General features: G+C 40.7%; 1 protein-coding gene across 1 annotated transcript in view; it reads left to right on the top strand.

Moving 5' to 3' along the window:
• Positions 1–16,625, top strand: part of Cpa6 (carboxypeptidase A6) — a 314,726-nt gene extending 298,101 nt beyond the window's left edge. The window contains exons 9-11 of the mRNA XM_057791043.1: positions 3,398–3,600; positions 13,079–13,163; positions 16,438–16,625. Of these exons, the coding sequence (XP_057647026.1) occupies positions 3,398–3,600; positions 13,079–13,163; positions 16,438–16,625 (476 nt within the window). The remainder of the gene's footprint in view (positions 1–3,397; positions 3,601–13,078; positions 13,164–16,437) is intronic.
• The last annotated feature ends 9,712 nt before the right edge of the window (positions 16,626–26,337 follow it).

Below are 26,337 nucleotides of genomic sequence, written 5' to 3'. Positions count from 1 at the left end.
AGACATTTCATAGTGACTGCTATTAATTGTGAACTTGGATCCTAATCTTCTCTTATTCCCAAGCCCCACACTCAGGTTTTTTTCAACATCAATTTCTAAATTTAATCAATATCTACATCTCCTTTCAAAGAAAGACTAGCTTTCTGGGGCCCGTCAACAGTCCATCGTGGAAGTGGAGGAGCTCACCAGACCCTCTTAGCTGTTGGGGGTGAGAAGTTATTGGCATTTAATGATTGCTAGTGGGAGGAAGACTCAGAAAGTCACAGCCATCCCTGAGCTTGATGGCCAATATGGGCAGGTAATGGTTGCTGGGGGAGGCAGAAGCAGTTTCTTCAGTGTTTCCTGAGTCGTCCGTGCTCCAGCATGTAGCTTAATTAAACTTATTAGTTCACACACACATGAAAGAAACGAAGGAAGGGAAAGAGGGAGGGAGGGAGGGAGGGAGGGAGGGAGGGAGGGAGGGAGGGAGGGAGGGAGGGAGGGAGGGAAAAAGAGAGAATAAAAGAAAGAGAAAAGAGGAGAGAGAAGAAAGAAAAGATAGAAGTATGAGAACTAATTTGAGGTTGGGAAGACAAATGGGATCAACACGAGTGAGAGGGAGACAAGAGAAAGTAATTGAGGGTGAATAGAGTCAAAGTATATTAAATTCATGTGCGGAAATGTCATAATGAAATCCGTTATTATGTATAATATGTGCTAATAGAAAAACTGGAAAATGACGGAGGATTTCAGCATAGTTTCACTCCCTCTGGTCCCCATGCTCCATCTCCCACCCGTTTGCATTTCTTGGAATATTTTAGAAAAATTGTAATTTTATATTTGATTTTTAAATTTTTGACTAATATATATTAGCTGCACACATTAATAAAGCAACACTTCTGGAGGAAAGTGAAGCGTTCTAGAATCAGATAGTAGCATCTACTCAGCTCTATACTTATCTTTATTTATTTATTTATTTATTTATTTATTTATTTATTTATTTTGGTTTTTCGAGACAGGATTTGGAGCCTGTCCTGGAACTAGCTCTTGTAGACCAGGCTGGTCTCGAACTCACAGAGATCCGCCTGCCTCTGCCTCCCAAGTGCTGGGATTAAAGGCATGCACCACCACCGCCCGGTTTATACTTATCTTTAAAAGAGCTGAATTATATGCTTTAAAGGATTACTTTTATTGTAGTATTTTGTTGAAACATTTCTCCAGGAATTTTTCAGAGTATCAGTGTATAGTATAACTTTTGCAGCCTTTTATGCCAGAGAACATATTTATCCCACTTCCACATTTCAACAGAGTTCAACTAGATAACAAAGAAAAGGTCAAGATTCAAATTTCCTTTATTTAAGAAAAAGAAGAAGAACTTTGAAGTCAAGTGAATTGGTACAATCCTTAGGGCAGAGAAAAGAGATTCAAAAATTTGAAAACAAGCTGCATTACATGACAAAATACTATCCAAAAAAGTCAAGGGCTTAGGGACATAGCTCAGGGACGGCATACATACAAGACTCTGGATTTGATGAGAGCGTGAGAGAAAAAAAGACACTATTAGATACAGGAGCCCTGATGTTACTGTTAAAAACTCAAATGTCACGGCTGGAAAGATGGCTCAGTGGGCAAAGGCACTTGGTGTTGCAACAAAGGCTCCAACTTCAGTCCCCAGCACCCACGTAGCAGCTCACAGTGGTCCTTAGTTCAGTTCCAGGGAATCTGGCACCCTCTTGTGGCCTTCTCTGGTACCAGACATGAAACTGGTATACACACACACACACACATGCACACACACGCGCGCATACACACACACAAAGACAAGCACTCATACACAGAAAAATAAAAATATTTCAAAAATCAAATGTTAATCTGACTCATTCTTTTTAGAAACAGCCTATTTTTCTTCTGGAATTTTTTTCTTTCCTTAAACTTTATTGTGCTCAAGTGTTGATATTTTCCCCATCTGTCTTTTTTTTTTTTTTTTTTTTTTGGTAAGTAGTGTCTGTTTAATTTTCCCTTCATTGTGGAGAAATTTTAATTACTGGTTCTTCAAGTGTTTATTTTTCTCTGTCCTTCTAGATCCCCTATTAATCACGTTGATATTTATTCACTTCTCACACTCTTTTATTTCTGTCTCATTTCTCCAGCCCTTTATCCCTTCTGTGAAGCTTCAAACCAGCTCATTAATTTGTTCAACTGTCTGCATTTAAGCCATGAGTTAAGTGACTGAAGAGGCAGGCATTGTTTTCCAGAAGTAGGGGAATGGTAATGGCCAACAGTGTGAAGGTTCACAAAATATAATTATAACCACAATTTCTTAGAACAGCAATGCTTTGTGCTTCTTAGCTTTTTCCATCCCCTCCATAGACCTCTTAATAAGCCTGCTTTGTACAAAAATGGTTGTTGAAAAAAATGTTAAAAAATTAAAATTTGAGCCAAACCCATGGTAGCTCCAACCTGTAACCCTGGCACCCTAGGAGGCTGAGGGAGGGTAGTTAGAAGTTTAACACCGCCAGCCAGGGTTACATGAGACCCCGCCTCAAAAGAATATAAATAAATAAATAAATAAATAAATAAATAAATAAATAAATAAAATTTAGTTTAAACATTTTTATATTTTTAACACAGTGTATCCCCAAGATGAGAAGCACCCTGAGTTTTTACAAATCAGTCTAGACATCTCTGGTCTAAAACTATCCTGGACTTTGGGTAACTATGTGTTTTGTCCTACCCTAGCTCTATCAAGATCTGTATATTATCAGACACTCTTTCAGATGTCCTCCCCTTCCTCTTGATTGGACATCGAGTTCCTCAATAAACACGTGTAGAACACTCCTCGCACAGCTGTCCTAGCTGCGAGGAATCCAGCAGGAGGCAAGAGTTCATCAATGAACCCTGACGAGGCAGCTCCTAATAGAACGGAGGCCTTTCCTGTGTTTCCTTTGTATCCCAGGCTTCTAGGACAGTGTAAACACAGACCGAATGCTAAACAGGTAAATATTGAACACTAATTACCCGTGCATTCATTGTCATGAAAAGGAAGAGCAGGTGTTGGAGGGCACATGAATGAGAAGTCGACCTGCTGCAGGAGATTGCATAGAGCGATTTCTCCAGCAAGAGAATTAACAGCTGAAAGAGATGTTCATTCAAAGTGTTCCTTACCACTTTAAACAACAGCACCTGGCTCCCACTTAGGGTCTCCTACAGTGCACGGGCTTGAATAGCTCAAAATGGCCATTATCGATTCCTGCAATGAGAAATTGGATTACTTATTCAATAACATCACCAATTTTTAGAAATACAAAAAGGCCCAGTTTAACAATGCCTGTTTGTGTTTCTGGTTTCTTCCCTGCCTGAACCCCACACACACACACACACACACACACAACCACCCATTTTCTCTTCTGACCTGCAGATGAAGGAGCCTCTGCACACCCTTGTGACGACACTTACTGTGGTCCTTTCCCGGAATCTGAGCCGGAGGTGAAGGCTGTCGCAGACTTCCTTCGGAAACACAGAAAACGCATTAGAGCCTACCTGTCCTTTCACGCCTATGCACAGATGCTGCTGTATCCCTACTCTTACAAACACGCAACCATCCCCAATGTCAGCTGTGTGGTAAGTATGTGTTTTTGTATGTGTGTCAGGCCTCGTGGTGCTTCTGAGTCCTAGTGATAGTAGCAAATGTGTCTATTCAAGTATTTTATATTCATGAACTCATTTGTTCTTTATATATTTTCACGTTCCCATTTTACAGATGAGAAAATTGAGACCACTAAGCAACTAGGCTAAGAACTTTCTGAGTCATAGCAAAGACTCAGCCCCAAGTCTAGCTCCAGGATTGTTGCTTTTAACTGCTATACTGCTTCCCAAATGCAATCATTTCAAACCTGTTTTACAGTCTTACCACAGGTTATACAGAAAAGGTCAGGGTGGATTTGATTAATATTATAGTTTTGGCCACATATGCAGGGCTTTAATTAACTTTATTGAGTCAATAATTGCTCATAAATTATAGTCTGACTCAATAATTAAAAGCAAGTTTTAATTTTTAAGTGTTGTTTGCTTAATGCTGCTAAGTCTCTGTGCACGTAGCTGACATACACTACTAAGGACGAATGGACTTTCAGGGCTAGATTGCATAAAATCAAAAAAAGACGAGACGAAATTCTTTTTCCTTATCTCACAAATGCAACAAGCGACTCCCTAGAGGGCATCACTCACTGTTAAGGGAGCCACTTCAGAACCTATAGCACAGGAAAGCCAATAAAGCCCAAAACGAAGGAAAACTAATAAATAATGTTAGAAGTCAAACTAGCAATTACCTTTGGGGGAAAGAGAGGGGTGGGGTGACTAGGGGAAGCTTGGGGAGTTCTGAGTTATTGCTGTTATTCTATTCCTTGACCTGGAAGGTTATAGGCATGTGTTCAATTTGTGGTCATTTTTACTGAGCTATAAACGTGATGTTTGTGGTTGCTTTTTCTTTCTCAACTCCCGACACTAAATGTATGGTGCCTTCTCCCACATGTTTCTCCAACACTAACTAAGGCGCCAATTCAATTTCAGTTCTGACACTAACTGCCCAGAGCAGCCGTCAGACTCCATAAGTTAATAATAATAAAGTCCTTTGAGATGGCATTCACTCCAGAGATTAACTTCAAGCGGGGAATTTCAACACTTGTGTAACTAAAGAGTTCAAGGTTCCCACAACCTGCCTCCTCGGTTTCTATAATTTACTGGAACAACTCAGAGATCCTAGAGAAAGGCTTACTTACTGTTACCAAAATATTAAGCACATAACCCTGGAATAGCCAAAGAGAAAGCACATATAATGCACGTCTCAGCAGAGGCAGAAGGCCACAGCGCTCACCTCTGTCCAGCACTACCTGTGTGCTCACCAAACCAGAAGACTCCAGACTCGACTGTCTAGGGATAGTACAGGTTTCCCTTATATGGCAGAATCAACCAAATTATCGCCCATGCATAATCCAACTCCCTCTCTTTGACTGCTATAATAGGGATGAGGGGTGCAGATGGCACCTATGACGTAGAGGCCAAGGATGCTGTTAAACACGCCGAAATGCACAGAACAGAACCCCACCCCCACCACAGCCCTTCATCATTCAGTCCACAAGTGAAGAGTGACATTGTTTTTAAAATCTGGGGTGGAGACTGTCAAGATAATGGCTCAAAGGTTAAGGGTGCTTGTTGTTACAAACACGAGGACCTTGAGTTCAGATCCCCAATGCCCATGTAAAAAGCCAAGCGTGTGGTCTTATATGCATCAGAAACCCCAGCACTTTGGGGGACAAAAATATAAAATTGCTGAGGCATGTTGGATACCAGCCTAGCCAAAAAACAACTGGGTTTCCAACTCAAGAAGAGACCCTGCCTCAAAATGTGGCAGCGTGACAGGACGCCAACACCTTCTCTGACCACACACACACAAACACACACACACACCACATACACAGGTACACACACAACACAAACTTCACACATACTTATAATACAATGGTATATAAGGTGAAGTGAGGGAGAAAAATCTGGAATGGGCTAAGCATAAACTAAATCATTAAAACTAAGACGAAAATTTTCAGAAACTAAGAAATCCCTGAATGTTAATAAGAAATCATTACACCCTATTAAAATTCTTTAAAATGTTGCACCAGTTTGTAAGAGTCTGCTTCTGATAATATTTTAAAGTCGTCCATTAAACTATTTTAAATATGGAAATATTTTAATAAAACTGTGCTTGCTCAGCTGAGGGCCAACAAATGTCCTTTCGACAATTGGAAGGAGATGATTGGGAAAGGGAGAGATCCCTTATGAGCTGAAGGTCCAGGGGTATGCCTTGATGCCAACAGCTGCAACCCTCCAACCAGTGTTGACGCTTGGGAGAGCTTGAAAGTCCAAAGACAGGCCCTCTACCTCACCAGGGACCATCCACATACCTCACTGCTGTGGTTGGTTCTTCCCCTCCTTCCTCCCAATGCACTAGGGAGAAACAGAACTAAAACATTAGGTACCCCCATAGGTAAGACGGTGAGAGAATCTCGGGAGTGGAGAGAAAATCTGCCCAGCACACAGTGTTCAGTCCTAAGTGTAGACATCCCGGGAAGACATCAGACACTGGTCCAATTGAGGCTCAACACTAGCAAGAAAGCTCACAAGATAAAAGCAAACAAAACCACACCAAAAAGACAACAAAAAACAAAACAAAACAAAAATACCCAACAGATTTCCCAAGAAAGTTCAGAAGTTCAAATGTACAAATGGATTCATTTATGAAACAGGAAGGGGTTAAAAGAGGAAAACTTTAAAATATTTAAAGGTATAGTAAAAAGATGAAAAGGAGCAGACACAGGCAACAGAAGAAAACAGCATGAAATGATTATTGTATAGTGAAAACATATATGAGCAAGTTTGGGTGATTATATAAAGGGCCATAAAACATAAAAAGAACTTATTTCCTCTCCACAAGAATATTCTCCACTACTCTTCTTCTGCCTTTTATTTAACCTTATTTCTTCTGTACTAAAGAAGACTCAGGAGATGGAATACTTCTCAATGCTCATAGGCAGATAGAATTAAAGTTATGAAAATGCCTGTATTACCATATGCAACTTACAGAGTTAATATAATCCCTATCAAAATTCCAGTAACATGGAACTGGAGAGATGGCTTTCCGGTTAAAGACACTGGATGCTCTTTCAGAGGACCTAGGTTCAATTCCCAGTACCCACATGGCAGCTCACAACTATCTGTAATTCTAGTTTCAGGGGGATTTGACGCCCTATTCTGGCCTCCAGAGGCACCAGGCATGCCTGTGTTACGCAAACATACATGCAGAAATACGCATACATACACAAAGTCAAAAATTAAATACTTCTAAAATATTTTTAAAATTCCAGTAACAACATTTACAGAAGTAGAAAAGGCAACTTTAAAATTCTTTATATAAGGATAACGAACCAAAATATCCAAAGCAGATAAAACAATGCTAGGGGCATCAAAACACCTCATCTCAAGTTATACTACAGAGTCAGAGTAGCAAAAACAGCATAGTACTAGCATTAAAAAGTAGACATGTGGACCAACAGAGTAAAATAGAACACACACACACACACACACAATGTCCTTACGTGTGGTGGTCTGAATAAAAATGACCCCCATAGATTCACGGGGAGTAGCACTATTAGAGGTGTGACCTGGTTGGAGAAAGTGTGTCACTAGAGGCAGATTTTAGGTTTCAGAAGCTCAAGCCAGGCCTAGGGGCTCACTGTCTCTTCCTGCTGCCTGCCACCCCAGGTGTAGGACTCTCTGCTACCTCACCCAAGAGCCGTGTCTGACTGCACACCACCATGCTTCCCCGGGATGATAATGGACTAAACCTCTGAATTCTAAGCAAGATGAATTAATTGTTTTCCTTTATAAGAGTTGTCAGGGTTGTGGTGTCTCTTCACAGCAATAGAAACCCTAACAGACACCACACAAGCCACATAGTTGTTTTCACAGGTTTCAAATAACATTCACTGGCATGAAGACAGCCTCCTCAGAAAATTGTGCAGGGAAATTGAAATAACCCTGTGTAGAATAATGAAATTACTACACCTAATCCCTCGTCTTGCTCAAAAATAAATTAAAAATGGATCAGTGTCGATGGAGGCTGTTTGTTCCCAGCAGCCCAGACCCAAAATAACGACACAGAAACTATATTAATTGCAACCCTGCTAGGCCAATGATTCTAGTGCATTCCTAGCTAGCTCTTACATCTTAAATTAACCCATTCCTATTACTTTATATTTTACCACAAGGCTAGTGGTTTACCAGTACCAGTGTGGGCGTCTTTCTCCTCTGGTGGCTACATGGTGTCTCCCTGACTCCTCCTACTCTCTCCTCCTTATCTGCTTGGAATTCTCTCCTTGTCCTATTCTGTACTGCAATAGGCCCAAAGCAGATACTTCATTAACCAATGGTATTCACAGCATACAGAGGGGCATACCACATCACCTCCCCTTTTCTGTCTAAATAAAAAGGAAGGTTTAACTCTAACATAGCAAGAATGCATACAACAAAACAGTTATGAACCAAGAATTACAGTTATAATATTTAGTTCATTTATATTTGTCAAATTAAGGAAAATACTCTATCACCTATCCTATCTTTGTGAGTCTAAAATTTTATATCTAATCTATCTCTTATCATAAGTAAGAAAAACTATAACTATGTATTCTTCAACTCCATCAAAGACCCCAGAAGGATATAATATTATCTAAGTTAACAGGAAGTACACTGTAAGCAACTTCCAAAACTCTAGAATTGACAATTGACAGACACATCTCACTGCATGGACAGTTACCCAAAGTTCTTCTGTAACGCTGGGACATCCATCTTCAGTCTACAGGCCCATAGTATCCGGCAGACTTTTCCATGAAGCAGGAAATTTCAAAGACAGTTTCACCTATAGTGGCAGTTTTTCAGTCACTTTCTTCTGTGTCCTGAAAAATATCTGGCAGACTCTTTCATGAAGCAGGAACCCTGAAGGACTGTCTCACCTTTAGGCAAATTCAGCAGTCATTTTTCTGTGGTTCCTACATGTCCAGTTCATACAGCATAATATCAAGCAATCCAGGCAAGAGCAGATTCCTGCCCAAATGGTTAGCAAACTCCATGAAGATCCTCTTTGATGGCCATCATCCTCTTGAAGTAAATTGGTGCTGCCAGAAGCAGATGTGTCTCATTGTCATGAAAAGTCCTAAATTCTTAAAAACATTTTAAATGCCACATTCTGTTAGTTTTTGAAAGGTTTGAAGAATACATAGCCATCTGAAATATATCTCTGTACATCTAGAAAACCCAAATAACATGACTACAAGCTTGACTGTTATATATGATTATCTATTAACCTATATTTCTTAATTTTACATTACATTTTCAAATAAACTTACAAACACAATACCTTAATCAGAGCAAAAAATACATATAACAAAATTAATTTTAAATTTGTATCAATAAACTAAGATCTATACCAATGCAAAGTATTCATCTCTATATTATATTCCCGTTTAAATGTAAACAAACTTCTATAAACAACATTTGGGAATTTGGGCATAATTCTATCCAAACTGCTTCCTGCTTTTTGTTGGGTGAAGTAGTTTTTAGGGGCTTACAGAGATCTTTCAGGGGTTCTTGTTCCATCAAACCATATTAGCCTGGAAGGAATCCACAGGTTTTGGATCCAAATTTTGAAGTCAAGATACCTTTAAAGTGTATATATATATATTGGTTTAGCTTAGCAGCCCATACAATGAAATGTCTCTCTGTACTTAGCTCATTCACAATCAAATGAAAATACAATAATATACATAATCCAGACTCTCTGTGTATATTCCATCTTTACGTGGCTTATTTTTCTTTATTCCTTTATAATCTATGACTCTCTGTACTCTGTCTCTTTAAAGACTTTGTTTTATTTTTTTAAAAATTTACTTCTTTTTATAACTCTCTATACTCCTTTTCTTCTCTCTCCCAAGCCTATGTACATTTTTTTTGTTTGTTTTTGTTTTTTGTTTTTTCAAGACAGAGTTTCTCTGTGGTTTTGGAGCCTGTCCTGGAACTAGCTCTTGTAGACCAGGCTGGTCTCGAACTCACAGAGATCCACCTGCCTCTGCCTCCCGAGTGCTGGGATTAAAGGCGTGTGCCACCACTGCCCGGCTGTACTTTTTTTTTTTTAACACACTGAGTCTCATTTAGAGGTCTTTTTTGTCTAAATCTGTCCTATGGTGTATCTGTAATCTTTTTCTGTACAGAAGCACTCCTTAAAATGCTAAGTGGCATGGCGAGGACTAAGGCTACTTTGCCTTTTGGTTTCACCTAGTCCAATATGGCAGAGGCATGTTTACCACCTCTGTGATCTGTGCACACTGCCCCAGTTCCAGGTATGCAGCGGGTTTATGTTGTGCCATTAAGCAGTTTGTAACACACTGTACACAAACCCCATTCAAGTGCTCGGCCTCCTGAAAAGTCGGAGTTCGTGCTAGCAGCATGAACCAGGAAGCCGTTGTTTCCTAAGAGCACAGTGTTTTTGTGTTTTTGTGGGGTTTGTTTGTTTGTTTGTTTGTTTTTTGGCTGCTCATGCTGAATTGGGAAAACCTCTCTCTCTCTCTTTCTCTCTCTCTCTCTCTCTCTCTCTCTCTCTCTCTCTCTCGACAGAGTTTCTCTGTAGCTTTGGAACCTGTCCTGGAACTAGCTCTTGTAGACCAGGCTGGCTTCAAACTCACAGAGATCCACCTTCCTCTGCCTCCCAAGAGCTGGGATTAACTGTGGCCACCACAGCCCAGCAGGAAGACCTCTCTTAAAGAAGCCACAGTGCCCCTGTTTGCCAACAGCAGACAGAGCCTATCTGAAAAAATGTAGCTACCAGGAAACTGTACTTAACACCGTTCTTTTGTGCATCAAATTCCTTTTCAAGCTCTCTCAGGTTCTATGCAGATACAGTCGGCACACAGCACACCATTCTGTTGTTGGAGGCTGTTTTTTCGTTCCTGGCCGTCCAGACCCAAAATAAATATGTAAAATATTTCAAGATATGTCTGAAAAGAACTCCAATAGCACAAGAAGTAATCCCCCAAACCGGGGAAGGGGGTTCCGTGAAAGTAGAATCTTCCTGCACAGCAAAGGAAACAGTCAGCAGACTGACAGAGCCTACAAGATGGGGAAGAAATTTGTGACTGAAAGCTAGAACATGCAAAGACCTCCCAAAATCAAAAATCCCCATCAGTACAAGGACTAACAATTGAGTATGTTTCCCCCGAAAATTACAAGTGGCCAATAAATATCTGAAACATGTTCAACATCAGGAAAATTAAAATTAAAATTGCCTTGAGGGGGCCACCTCACTCCAGTCAGAATCATCAAGAAAACCAGCAATGCATGCTGGCAAAGATACGGTGAAAGGCTAACCCTTGTACTCTGTTGGTAGAGCCGTAAACCACACAACCACTGTGAAGGTTCCCCAAAAACTAAAAATAGAGCTCCCATCGGGGCCAGCTGGGCTGCACTTGGGCACCCAGCCAAAAGACTGTGTCAACACGCATGATCATTGCTGCTTTGTCACAACAGTCAGGGCCTGGGACCAGCCTTCCTTCACCAACACACGCATGAAGAAGATGCATCCCACAGACATAATGGAGATTTATTCAGCTATAAAGAAAAATTGTGACATTTGCAGGGAAAAAAAAATGGCTGAAACTAAGCATTATGATACAACACAAGCCAACTCACAAAGACAAATGCCTCCTGTTTCCTCTTACATGAAAACCTCAACATAAAAACCTTTGGGGCGAATGTGGGGTGAGGGTGGGTATGGGTGTGTATACTAGGTGTGAAACTCTAAGAGGACCCTGAAAAGAAAGGAAGAGATCTTAAGGAAAGAGAGGGTAATGCCATATATGCAGCTTAAAAGTAGAAAAGGGGGTCTATAGGGAGGGAGGGCGGGCAGGGAAACAGGGAGAAGAGTGAATTATAACAATTATGGTGCATGTTTAAGAATTCCACAATGAAGTCCATTCCTCGGCATGTTAATTTAATAACAGTTAAAACTGCACAAACCTTGTTTAAATAAGCCAAGTGGCACTTTGTTTCTTAATACATTTTTTCATAAAAAAAATAGTGGAAACACGCGTCTTCTAATTGTAGAGACATCTGCATTTGCCATGGCATATTGCTAAGACTATTGGAGAAAATATGGAACTTTCCATAGACTCCTCATGACAATATTTACATTTCTTTATTGACTCCTGCGAGTACGTCACCATCAGTGAGATCACTATGAAATGGTCTGCCAGTGCCTGGAGCCCTGCCCTGAAGTAGCCACAAAGTCACAAGAAAGGCCACGTGTATTCATGAGCTTGACAAGGACAGCAACCTGAGGCTCAGTCCACTACACACCATCGTGCCCCCCAGGGTGCTTCCAAAGAAGCATTAAATTATTCACCAGCAAACTGAAACGGGAGAGCTGTGTGCTGGTTTCAGCTTATGTCTTTCCTCCTGTTTGTCATCTGATACTTGTCTAGACCCTCGCTAAAACTGGACCTCTGACAGCTTCTGGAAGACTTTTAAAGAACAGTACCATTCTGTTGGAATAGCCACCATTTGGGATTTTGAGCTTGTTAAGGGGTGTGTGTGTGTGTGTGTGTATGTGTGTGTGCGTATGTACATGTGCGTGTATGTGTATGTATGTGTCTGTGTGTGTGTGCATGCATGTGTGTATTGTTGTGGTTGTGGTTTATTCACTGATTTTCTACATTTTATCATCAGATTGAATTAGCTATGTGAGAGGCTTTGTAACGTCAGAAGTCAGGAGGTGCCATTAAATTGATATTCTTGTTCCCAGTAGGAACAAACCCATGGCATGAAGGTAGCCAGTCTCCCTTGGTGGTTTCTTAACTGATCCAGATGCATTTGAAATATCTGTCCACTTGTACTGAAATATATATACTTGTGGATCAATATGATTGTCTGGATACTCTTGCAGACTTATGCTTCTTCAACATTCCTTTGAGAAATATCGATTAAGTATCTATTACATACACAGACACGTTGCTAAGGACAGGATATGAATTAGAGATAATATTGACATTGTTGCAGCCCAGTCAGCTGTTTTGTAATACACAGAAATAAGTGCTCCTGACCTAAAGGGAAGAAGATAGAATGCATGAGCGACTTCAGGAAATATGAGTACTTGTCCTAGCTTATCCGTTCTTTGCTGGGTCACCCCAGGATACCTGTTTCACCGCACTGAACCTGCCTTTTCTTAGCTACAAAACAGAACTGCTGTTATCATTGGTTTGCGTGAGGATCAACCACATCGAAGTTATGTTTTAAAACGTGCTTTGATCCTCAGTACTCTAAAAAATAATAGTGTGTTGCAAAATGTACAATTAAGGTCATGTTATTATTATCAGATATAACTGTTAACTAGTGAGCCCTCTCTTCTGTTTCTGTTGACCACCAAGAAGGCGCAAGCAATCAGCCGGCCATCCCAGAAGTTTCAGTGCCGCAATGTGACAGTTTCTCCATTTTGCCCTCCCAGGGATTCGCAGCTCACAAAGCAGTGAAGGCACTCCGGTCGGCACATGGGACTCAGTACAGACATGGCCCTGCCTCCCAAACGCTGTGTGAGTTCCCCGTGCATGTCCTATAGGATTGTCTCTCTTGAACCAACGTCCTATGCCATGACTTCCCTTTAAGAAGAAAAGTGTGTTCTCCCTGAAGCAAAATTTGTGATGGTCAGAGTAGCCAAAGACGATGGGAAGAACTGATATCTGATTCGTTTTTCACAGCTTGACAAAAATCGCTGTACCAGTTTAAGCCAATTCTAAGCAGAGAATATGCTAAGCATACGGTAATGACGGTAAGTTAGATTGAGATCCCCTGACAGTGGAAAGCACCAAAATGGGCTCCTTAAGCAATTTGTAAGTACTGTAAGTGTGGAAATGGCCTCAGGAAGATAATGAAGTAAATGTTTCAGCTCTCCGACAGCTTCCCTTTTGTCCTTTGTCTCCTCCGTCCCTGTTATGAAATGCCATTTCGCATATAGCATCTTCATCTAGACTTTCGCTTGAAGATTGACTTTAAAGTATTTCTTTTATATAAAATAAAAAGGAACCAAGTATATAGAAAGAATTTGGACACTGTCTGCTATGGATTCTCTTCTGAGTCTCTCAGCTGTGTTGTCCTGGCCAGGGGATGAATTAGTTCTCGCTTTTAACTTCTCCAAATGCAATGTGGGTAACAGAATTACATCATTTCTTGTGGCCTTCCAATTCTACAATTTATTTTTATTGGAAAAATCTAATGAACAATCATGCATATATTAGTTCTGTGAGCTTGTGGTCACATACTGTATGTCTATGGACATATAACCAGAATCTGATTATGTTCCTCCCATAAGGCCAAAATTCTCCTTGGTTCCTTACCATAGTGTTACTGTCTTACCCCTCATTTTCATCGACAAAGGTAAAATTGCTTGTTAACATTTTAGGTCAAATGAGTTTATATTAAGAGTGAGAAGGGCACAAGAGTCAATGGGTTAACTCCGTAGTTAATGATCCTCCCTCCCCCATCTACCTTCCCGCCTGCCTCCCACGTTTCTTCCCTCCCTCTACCCACCCTTCACTTTTCTCTCTGATCCACCTTTCCTCTCTGCCCCTCCTACTCCCCCCTTCCTTTCTCACATGGTCATGATATTAAATGAAGCCTGCCTTAAATTTATCTTCTTTGTGCCCCAGCCCCTGCTACTTTGCCTGACTTTAGAACTGCTATTTAGTAGTTATCCTGAAAGGGGAAAGCGGTATTTACAACCAAACCCATACCAGCTGATACCAGTGTGGTACCTATGCTGAGAGTTTTAAATCATTTTCCAAGTCTTACCAGAGTGTTCATGTTGGTACGAAGCGTAGCCACACTATTATATTTACAGAGAACAATCTGTTACCATAGAAATGAGCCCGTCGTCACATCCCCATGATGTAATTAATCCTTGGCACCTGCTATCTCTGTTTGTACTCTCTCCAGAGGGACACTGAAGCCACAGCACATTTTCTGTCCTTAGCCAAAGCCAAAAGAATCTGAGAGGTAGCAGAGCTGCGTGGTTGTCCCCTTCATATAATGAGCCCAATGTACCTTGTACCTAGGAAATTGTATTAAAGGGCACATTGTTGCCAGGCGTGATGGTACATGCTTATAATCTCAGCACTCTGGAGGTAAAGGACAGGATTGATAAAAGCCGTCTTGGTCTATATAGTGAGTTCTGGGCCAGTTTAGTCTATATAGCAAGTTTCAAAACAGACTGGGGCTACATAATGAGACTCTATTGGGTTTTTGTTCGTTACTGTTGTTGTTTGTTTGTTTTATAAAAGAGACCAGATGGTGGTGGCACACACCTTTAATCCCAGCATTTAGGAGGCAGAGAGCAGAATCTCTGTGAGTTCAAGGCCAGACTGGTCTACAGAGTGAGTTCTAGGACAGTCAAGGCCACAAAGGCTACACAGAGAAACCCTGTCTCAAAAAACAAAACAAAACAACAAAAAAGGAACTCATTGCTCAGTGGATAAAGTGTTTGCTGTACCAAACATGAGGACCATATTTAAATCCTCAGTATTCTGGCTGGAGAGGTTGTGGGGTAAAGGGAACACTCCTCCATTGTTGGTGGGAGTGCAAGGTGGTATAGCCCCTTTGAATGACAGTGTGGCAATTTCTCAGAAAATTAGGAAACAACCTTCCTCTAGACCCAGTAATACCACTTTTGGGTATATATCCAAAGGATGCTCAACCGTGCCACAAGGACATAGTTATGTTCATAGCAGCATTGTTTGTCATAGCCAGAACCTGGAAACAACCTAAATGCCCCTCGACCAAAGAATAGATAAGGAAAATGTGGTACATTTACACAATGGAGTACTACACCGCAGAAAAAAATAATGACATCTTAAAATTTGCAGGCAAAATGATAGAGCTAGAAAACATCATATTGAGTAAGGTAACCCAGACCCAGAAAGACAATTATCATATATACTCACTCATAAGTGGTTTTTAAACATAAAACAAAACTAGCCCACAAATCACAATCCCAGAGAACCTAGACAACAATGAGGACCCTAAGAGAGACATACATGGATCTAATCTACACAGGAAATAGAAAAAGACAAGATCTCCTGAGTAAATTGGGAGCACGGGAACCATTAGAGAGGGTTGAAGGGGAGGGGAGAGGAAAGGTAGAGGAGCAGAGAAAAATGTAGAGCTCAATGAAATCAATTAAAAAAGTAAATCCTCAGTACTCACAGGGCAGGAAGGGGCTCAACAGGACTGAGAGAATAGGAGGGGTGAAGTCAATAAAGGGGCTTCGAGAAACAGAATTCCAGTGTCCCAGACCTTGAAAGAAAAGAACTGAGTAATAGAACAGCAACGGGCTCTCGGGGTAGCTTGATTATTGTTGCATAAAGTGAGAATCAAGAGTGAAGATAAATGTTGTGGGAACTGGGGCTGAGAAACTTGAGGAGCATCACATTGGCACAGATCCATGCTTAGACCAGATCCCCAAAAACGACAGCAAGTACACTTTGGAGGACCCACGAGGCAGATGCCGAAGAACTACTGTTAATTTAGTCTTCCAATTTCTGTCTGCCGTCACTTTGTGTGTGGAAGCATGTATGTGGAGGGCATAGGACAGCTGTGTGGAGTCAGTTCTCGCCTTCCATCTTCACATGGGCTCCATTTTCAAACTCAAGTCCTTTGCAGCAAGTTTATTTGCTCAGCCATCTGTCTTGAACCATTCTTGGTAAAGTGCTATTTCATTGGAAGCATTTGGTAGAGTTTAGTGAAGATACATTGCGTGTGTGTGTGTGAAAACTAATGCAGACTCTTTAGTGACTCTTTCTTTTTAACTTTTAGACGTAAGTTCCGGTAACTCGATGGATTGGGCTTATAAAAATGGAATACCCTACGCATTTGCTTTTGAACTGCGAGACACCGGGCAATTTGGATTTCTACTGCCAGAGAAGCTCATTAAACCGACCTGCACAGAGACCATGCTGGCCGTGAAGAACATCACAATGCACCTGCTAAGGAAGTGTCCCTGAGAGAGATCCAGGTCTGGTCTACCAAGCCAGAGAAAGCAGATTCTGACCAAAAGCCTACTTGGCAAAAAGTAACCGTTTAGACTGCAAGGATCCATGGACCTTAAAAAGATCTTTTCATGCAATTTGACACTTTATAACAACAGAAAATTAGGGCAGAGCCTGAGTTGGTATGAGAAGAAAATACACTTTATATCCCTTTAGAGTCTTATTTGATTACATTGGGAAGAGAATGTTTTCAAATTCCTTTGTCTCAAGAAGTGTACAGATTAGTTGAGGATTTCCCTTCAATCAGCCTCTATGCCTTTGATTAAGATCTAAGTTACCAATGACGTAATTACTTGGTTCTTATTTGCAATGGAAAGAATTATCTGTATTTCTTAATAAATACATAATTTTTCAAAGACTAACATTATTCACACATTCATCTCAGTTTAGAGCACTGTATCCACCTATAAAAACTCTGGCAAGTGTTTTGGTAGAGTCATAGCAAGCAGCTATGGTTCCCTGTGCGACATAGACCCCAGCAATACTGAATTATGGCTCAAGGAGGAGCACTTGAGGTTCACCCCAGCTGAGAATGTACTGGCAGGTAAGGGCTGCTAGGGATCAGGGAGGTCACTTTTCTCCAGGTGTGTAGCCACTGGCAAGTCTCTTATGATCTAGTAAATAACCCCACACTCATGTACATGCAAACAACCCTAATTAAACTCTAGGTTATTTTTTAAAAGAGTGAGAAAAAAGAAGAATGTAATAGAAAAAAGATACCCAAAAGTAGTAGGGCAGGGTTAGGAGAGGAGAAGGGAATGACTATGATCTAAACACATTGTATACATATATTAAATTGTCAAAGAATAAAAAATCAACAAAATTAAGTGACTTATATTTATATTCTGAGAATCCCATTTTAAAAAATAAAAGTTAGTAGGGTGGTGGTAGCCCACACTTTTAATCCCAGCACTCGGGAGGCAGGTACAGGTGGATCTCTGTGAGTTCGAGGCCAGCCTGGTCTACAGAGTTAGTTCCAGGACAGCCAAGGTTACACAGAGAAACCCTGTCTCAAAAAATAAAAAGTAGAGAGAAAGGAGAGAAGGAAGAAAGAAAGAAAAAAAGGAAGAAAGAAAGGAAAGAAGGAAAGAAAGAAAGAAAGAAAGACAGACAGACAGACAGACAGACAGAAAGAAAGAAAGAAAGAAAGAAAGAAAGAAAGAAAGAAAGAAGAGAAAGAAAAAGAAAAAGAAAGGAAGAAAGGTTAAATAAGCCAGACATGGTTACGCAGGTTTACAATCCATGACACTCAATAATGCTGAATCAGAAGGATTCTAAGATCATAGACTACTTGGACTACAGAGTAAGTTCAAGGCCAACATGGCCAAATCAATGAGACTCTCTGAAAATAAAAAATAAAAGGTTAGCCAGGCGATGTTGGCGCACGCCTTTAATCCCAGCACTCGGGAGGCAGAGGCAGGCGGATCTCTGTGAGTTCGAGACCAGCCTGGTCTACAAGAGCTAGCTCCAGGACAGGCTCCAAAACCACAGAGAAACCCTGTCTCAAAAAACAAAACAAAAAAAAAAAAAAAACAACAAACAAACAAACAAAAAAACTAAGAAATATAGCTAAGTGGTGAGACACTTCACCTAGTATGTATGAGACTTTGATTTCACTCTCCAATGTTAACAAAAAGCAAAAGTCAGTACTAATTTCAGGTGCCAGGCACAGGAGTTTTACACTGATATTCTCATTTATTCTGCACAGTATGAGATTCAAATGAGGAAACTGGATTATAAAGGTGGCATAGACTTCCATTTCCAAGAAGTCAACAGGATATGTATCTTTATCATTGCAAACAACTTATATTCCTGGACAAGGTGGAACTTTTCTTGGGACGAGGGTCTCTTTTGCCCCTGCCTCTTTACTGCTCAGATTACACATATGTACCATAACACCAGGCCTATCATATTTAAAATCATCATAAACCATCAGGCAAGAAAGTAAAGAAATCTTAGGCCAGGCCTTGATTGAGTTCAGAAACTAGAAATGTAAACCATGCACTCTTGACCTCAGGGATGCGTGCAGATCTGAATTCCACAGCACTGTGAGAAATGGGGCCAGAGGACTAAGTCCAGGGCTACAGGAAGCTGTGACACTCTAATGGGCCATTTCCGCCAGAGTTCTGGGATTCCCAAGGGTTGTGCCTTTGATGGAAGGGTAAATTAGATTATCATACACTCTTATTACACACATGCGTATAGACACACGCACATGCACACACACAAACATACACTCACACACTCTCTCTCTGTCTCATCCACATGCATGCACACTCACACACACTCTCGTGTTATTTCTCATGAACCAGCAGGAAAGATGACCATTTCCAGTTTGGACAAGAAATTGCCACTCTAAGTTCCGGACACATCAGTTCTCATGCAGGTTTGTGGCCTAAACTCAGACTTCTTACATGGTCTGATAAGCTTCTGGCCAACAGTTTAATTCAGATTTGTCCCAGTTTGAACTGGTAATACCCTCAAGTATTCAGCGGAAAGCCTCTTAAAAGTTTTGTCTGACCGAAACACAGCTATCAGCATAAAGGGAAGGTCTGGAAACTTCCAGTAAGGAGGAAAAGATCAGTCAAAGGAAGGAGGACATACACAGCACACACTTCCCTGGCACCCCTAAAACGGAAGACGATTGGGGAAGTGTCTTCAGGGATTTGAGGAAAAGTCACACACCCCCAGAAAAACATCAATGAAATATAGGGTAAAATGTAGACATTTCCACAAAAGGGAACTCCTAAAAATTTCCCTTTTCCTTGAAATTCCTAGCAGGAGTAAATCAAAAGAGATGTAGGACTCAAAAGCATGGAATCATGTTCGGATATAAAATGTCCCCCAAAGTGTCATCTGTCAGGGGTGTGGTCCTGCTGCTGGCACTGTTTCGGGGGCAATGAAACTTCCTTGGAAGAGGTATGTCTGCAGGCAGGGTGTCAGGGTCATTGTGTCCCTGGGACCGTCCCAGTCTCGTGGCCGCCATGAGGTGAGGAAACTCAAGCTCCACCATGCACTTTGTGTGTGCTGCCCTTCCGTGCACCTCTAAACAGAACCAAGGCCAAGATGGCGGAATGGAAACTGCTAGCCAAAATGAACATTTGCTCCTTGGTTTGTGTCCGTACTTAGCTGCAGGGCTAATAAAAGTAGCGCAAGGAGAATCCGACGTAGGAGACAGGAGTAGAGAGAAACTCCAAGGTGATAGCTAAAGAAAGGTCTCGGATAGCATCTTGGGGACAGACTTGCAGAAGAATTAACTTAAGTAGAAGGAAGAGAACCGAGGCTTCAGACGAGCATGGCGATGCGTGTGAAACACACACACAAATATGTCCAAGGTAATGTTTACCTGTGTAGAACTTGAGGATGAACTCACAATGTGAGTACCGAAAAACAAGTAAACAAAAACTGTATTTAAAATGAACCCAAAAGGGGGAGTGGGGGTAATAGTGTATTTTTTTAAATTCTTTTTTGAGACAGGGTTTCTCTGTAACTTTGGAGCCTGTCCTAGAAATCTCTCTGTAGACCAGGTTGGTCTCAAACTCACAGAGATCCGCCTGTCTCTGCCTCCCAAGTGCTGGGATTAAAGGTGTGCCCCACCACCACCCGGCATGATGGTGTATTTTTAAAGAGCTACCCTAGAATTCTGCATGACTTAGTTCTAAATAATACAGAGGCAATTAGTGTCAGACATAAAAACACCATGACAGGAAGAAGCAAGATGCAAGTGAGACAGGAACATAAAACAGCTTAGTCTTCCTCCTCCTCCATGGAAGGAAGTTAGGTAGTCTCCAAGGCTGAGAAAAGTCTAAATACATACGTTATTTAGCCTAAGAAAATAGTGCCAGTGAGATGGCTCAGCAGGTAAGACTTGCAACAAAACCTGATCAAACAACCAGCCTGCTCAAACCCAGGAACCCACATAGAGAAAGGAGAGAACAAACACCCACAAGCTATCCTGACCTGCACATGTGCACCTTGGCATGTATGCGTGTGTATATGTGGATGTGCCCAGAAACATACTCACAAAGAAATATGAGGAATGAATGTAAATATTAAAAGAAATAAAGAGAAAGATTAAAAACTACTGAACTAATGAAAGAGACTAGAAAACAACACAGGATGGAATGAAGGGTTGCTGTGTTTAGGATACACTTCATGTTATTAAATAAACTTCCAATCGGGGAGAGAGTTAATAAAGTATTTTAATATAGGCTTAAGCACAAGGATTAAGAGAAAGAGAGGCACAAAACTAATATAAGATACGGCTGAGGGTGTCAATATGAGCTTCTTGAAGAAGAGCCATAGAAAACAAGACCAATTCTATTTTTATTAGGAAATGCACATATGAAAGCAAATACTTCTTTTAAAGGAAAACAATATTTTAAAAGAAAAGTCTTCATTACTCATTCTCTGGTTTTGAGACAAGGTTTTGCTTTGCAGGTCAAGTTGTCCTGAAATTCATAACCCTCCTAACTTTTTTCCCCTGATGTTGGAATTACCACATGTGCCACCATGCTAATTTTTCTTTCTTTCATTGCAGAGACGTATTTATAGGACAAGCCATAGAGAAGAACCATAGGCTTGGTTCTGTGGAGAAGAAATACCCTTCTCCAGCAGCAAACACTCAGGAGTGGCCAGGAGTTTGGAGGGTGCACTGTTCTTTTATCTCTACCAGTGGAACAGGTACAAGCCAAAATGTCCAGCACAGTTAGGAGAGAAGGAGGCCAATAGACTCCAGGGATGAAAATAAAAGATAATTCTCAAAGAGCCTGACAGGAGGTGTCCCACCAGCACGCCTTGTCTAGTGACCTGTGTGGGTTCTCACGCCAGAGCGCTTTCCCCTTCGGTTGGGAGCTCAGACTCCCAGTTGGTGTCAGTGCATCAAATAGCATCAGCCTTTATCAACAATCACCTCTGGAGTGTGTGGGGAGAGAAAAGAAACACAACAAACCTATAGACAAACCTGAAAATTCATTCTTCATTATATTTGATGTCTAGCCCTACCAAACCCCATATAGTAAAACAGTTGACCAGTGAATACCAAGAACTAGATATTCACATTATTTTGTTATCCTTGCTGTTACACAGCAGCTGTGCTAAGAATACTTTTTCAGAGGCCAAAGAAGGGCACACACACAAAGTCATCATCATCACCTTCATCATCACCTTCATCATCACCACCCACTGACTTCAGGGTACCCAGTTTCTTTACTATCCATATGTAGATTCTGAATGAAATGATTTTGATGAAGTTCATGTAAATTCTTATCCATGATTACTCCAACATTTCAATAATACTGTATACATTTTATGCCTCAGGTACTTTAAGTAGGTATTTTAATATGTGTAGACTATTTTCACATTTAATATTTTTAAACTAAGCCACAAAATGTATGGAGGGATGATTTATGTTCATATCACTCTGCCAGGTGCTGTGTGTGAAGAACAGAAATCTTTTATTTATGCCAATTCTTACTTGGAGAATATAAAAATTTTCTTCAACTATAAATAGAACATGTATTTTAAAAATTCTTAGTAAAATACCCCCATACACACACTACTATAAAGTAATTTTATAATGCTGATTATATCAAGTTTTATTTTTCTAATTAGATTTAGCAAATGTTTAAGTGTCTTATGCGTGCCATAATAAAGTACTACAAACTGGGGACCTTCAGCAATAGAAATGCATTATCTCACGGTTCTGGAGGCTAGAATTGTAAACTCAAGCATCAGTAGGACTGGATTTCTCTGACATGTCAGAGAGAACCCGTGTCGCTTGCTAGCTTCTCTGGTCTTTTTTTTCTTTTTTAAGCTGTTTTCTTCGGTATTCCTTGACTTTGGGCTGTATAGGTCTAACCTTCACATTGTGTGTCTCTACCTTCAACTGACCAGGTTCTTAAAGGAACTCTAGTTGTGTTGTGCTCACTGGTTCTTTTCTTGTCAACTTGATGTAACCTGGAGTCACCTGGGAAGAGAGACCTCCAACTAAGAATCTCTCTCTCTCTCTTTTTTTTTTTTTTTTTTTTTTTTTTTTTTTTTTTTTTTTTTTTTTTTGAGACAGGGTTTCTCTGTAGCTTTGGTGCCCATCCTGGAACTAGCTCTGTAGACCAGGCTGGCCTCGAACTCCCAGAGATCCGCCTGTCTCTGCCTCCCGAGTGCTGGGATTAAAGGCGTGCGCCACCACCACCCGGCAAGAATCTCTTTCATTGGCCAATCGGATGTCTGTGGGGGCATTGTATTGATTACCAATGTATGCAGGAGTTCCCAGCCTGCTGTGCATGGTACCATCTCTAAGCAGGTGGGCCCAAGTTGCATTTTTACAAAAAGCTAACTGAGCATAAACATCAAGGAACAAGCCAAGGTGTAGCCTTCCCCTGTGATCCCCACCCTGAGTTCCTCAGCTGGCTTCTCTGTGATGGATTGTGACCTGTAAGTAAAAGCTGAAATTCTCTCCTCCCCAAACTGTTTGTGGTCGGTGTTTTATCACAGCAACAGAATGAAAACACTAGTCATAGAGATCACGCAGCCTACTCCAGTATGACATCACCTAACCAAACATGTCTGCAATAACCCTGTCTCTAACTGACAGTCGCATTGAGGTACGTATATGTACTGTTCAAGTTATAACTCCACAATCAAGTTTTAAGAGACTATTAGAAGAGGTAGGATGAGCTATTTATAACTTATCTTTTTTTCTTTTTTTTTTTTTTTTTTGGTTTTTCCAGACAGGGTTTCTCTTTAGCTTTGGAGCCTGTCCTGGAACTAGCTCTTGTAAATCAGGCTGGCCTCAAACTCACAGAGATTCACCTGCCTCTGCCTCCCAAGTGCTGAGATTAAAGGCGTGCTCCACCACCGCCCTGCTATATCTTATCTTTTTAAATAATAAAACTATCATTCACATTTTGATGTGCACAACATAACATAGGAAATGTGCTACTTTACTTAAAGTCGCCTATTACCTCAGTTCTTGATGATTATTTGGGGCTGATGTATCATAAAAAGTATTTACACCTAAGTTCCACTGGATTAAAAACTAATTGATTAAATCAGACTTCCATGCAAATGTTAATTATGTTGTAGATGAAGCACAGTAATTATATAGTGATTGTATTTAATGGAATATTTTCATGAATCATAATCAGAATATGGCATAATAAGCCTGAACACAGTCGCACTGAATACCTAATGCATTTCACAAAATATACTATACCAAGAACTGCTAAGACCGGTGAAAAATCTCATGAAGATAAGCTTGAAGTTCATTGAAGGCAGATTCTAATTAACTCCTTGCTCCCAACCCCTGACACTCTATCACAACGGTGACCTATAGGACTGTGTCCTCTTTCCCTAGTGGATTCCTATGGGGACCTCTTCAAGAGCATCTATTCTTGCTGTGACAGTCCAGCATAGGTGAAGCAAGCACATCCAATTACAGCTGAAGACATTATAGTATGTAGACATGATAATTAGCCTTATAATTTAATTATGCATTAAACTAAGAAGCTAACTTCATGACCTAGTGATACAGCAGAGAACCGGTGGGTTCTCCACTTCCGAGTGACTGAACAGTAAATGTCTCCCCAACTGGGAAGAATTAAAAAAAAATTAGCAGTCTTCTCTCTCAGTGAGCTGACAGACAACGGTGCATACTCCAGGAAAATACATAGCAACAACCAAATGATTGGTATGAGGATCGGTTACCGCTATGGTCTGAGTAGAAACCCCAAATGCCATATGGTGAAAATCCAATCCCCATGTTCACACGCAAGCAGTGAATATAGGCTGGTAAAGAGGTAACTAGAGTTGGGTAAGCTCTTACAGGAGGGGCCCTGTGACGACATCAGAGCTTTGTAAGAAGTCTGAGTCAGTGGGCTTGCTATCTCGTCACATGATGGCCTCTATCATGTTTTGATGCAACAAAAAGACCTTGCCACAGGCCAGCACCACTCTCTTGAATTCTCAGCTTCCAAACTGCAGTCTCAACAAGCCTTTTGCAATCAACCTAGTCATTTGTATTATAGCGCTAATTACCGAATTTCATTACAGTTACTCTTCTGCGGAGGCATGAATGGCTGCTACCCAGGTTAGAACTCTTCAGTTACTGAAGCTGTTTACAGCACATTAAGAAAGGCTGTCTGATGTTTGCTAAACAGAAGTTATGCTGTTAGGTGTATTTTTATACATCTATCTGTTTGCAAAATTATTAGCCTAAAAGTACCCGTTTGGTGGTTTGTGGTATGAAAATTGATGGTTTGTTGCTTTTGATCACGATAAAAAATATCATAAAGGAATTAGTATCTAATGTGTCACTTCATGTATCATGAGCTCTCATGAGAGACACATGAGGACACCCTAAAATAGGCAATGCTTGCTCCATTCTCAAGGAGAATCCAAAAATCAACTATTTCCAACAATAACACTGAGTAGAATTTACTGCCTCCAAACTAATTCTGTACTGAGAACTAAAAACCATGCTCTTTTGTCACACTGTCAAATACAAACACCAGTCTTTCTCCTTCTTTCAAAACACACGGGGTCTATTCATTTTTATGTGTTGCCTCTAGTCAAGGTGCTTTTATACAGAAGTCTCTTTGAATAACCATCAAAATTTCAACCACAAATCTTAGGGTAACTGCATACTTGGTTAGGATCAGTCGACTATTTTAGGAAGTACTTAAAATATCTCTAGCAAAGGTGTCTGTCTTATGACTGGCTATGTGTTTCCCATGCACCAGCATTTCCCTTCCCTGTAGTACTGAAGAGAGTTTTAGGTTTTCTTACTTCAGCCTCTAGTGTTTGCCTCCCTCCTGGGTTCTGCTTCACTACCCCAATTCTTGAGTTGAATGATGGAAAATGCAAGATGAGGAAAACAAACCAGGAGCAGGAGGATCTTTAGATGAAGCACGGGGGGTTTACTAGGAGCCATACAGAGTGGAGACATGAGCAAGAAATTTAATAGGAATATAAAGAAAAGCTATTTTAAGATTCATTGTTGAGAATTATATATCGGTTTTTTATCACATTCAAAGAAAAAATTGAAAATTTAGAATTATTAGCTATATTCTTGGAAATATATAATCATTTTTGAAATAAACTAGCTATAGTCCATCCTTGCTAACATTCAAATCTATAATCAAGCTGGAAGATGTACCTCAGTGGTAGAACATCTGCCTAGCATGCACAAAGCCCTGGTTTCAATCCCCAACACCATAAAGGTGAAAGAATCGTAGCGGACATTTGCCTTGACTTGCGAGGGTGACTAGAAACCACTCACTGCTGGTGTCATATTTATGAAGGCAGAGCCATAAGTATCCTGCTTTGCCAAGAGAGAACTTAGAGAATGTAGCTCTCCAATCTCCTCTGTAACAGTACTTCCTAGTCAGGACCACCAGCCCACAAACAACAGCACAGAGACATATTAATTATGAAATCTTGGCCTTAGCTTAGGCTTGTTCCTAACTAGTTTTTATAACTTAAATTAACTCATTTATAGTCATCTATGCTCTGCCACATGGCATTACCTTTCTTTCATCTTGCACCTCCTGTTTCCTCTACTCTGGCTGGTGACTCCACCTTTCTTCTTCCCAGAATCCTCCCTGTTCCCGGAAGTCCCACCTAACCTTTTCCTGCCTATCTGTTAGCCATTCAGCTCTTTACTACACCA

This window comes from Chionomys nivalis, chromosome 16, assembly GCF_950005125.1.
Source record: "Chionomys nivalis chromosome 16, mChiNiv1.1, whole genome shotgun sequence".
Taxonomy (NCBI): Eukaryota; Metazoa; Chordata; class Mammalia; order Rodentia; family Cricetidae; genus Chionomys; species Chionomys nivalis.
The sequence above is the reverse complement of the archived record's forward strand: the minus strand, read 5'-3'. Positions and strand labels throughout refer to the sequence as shown.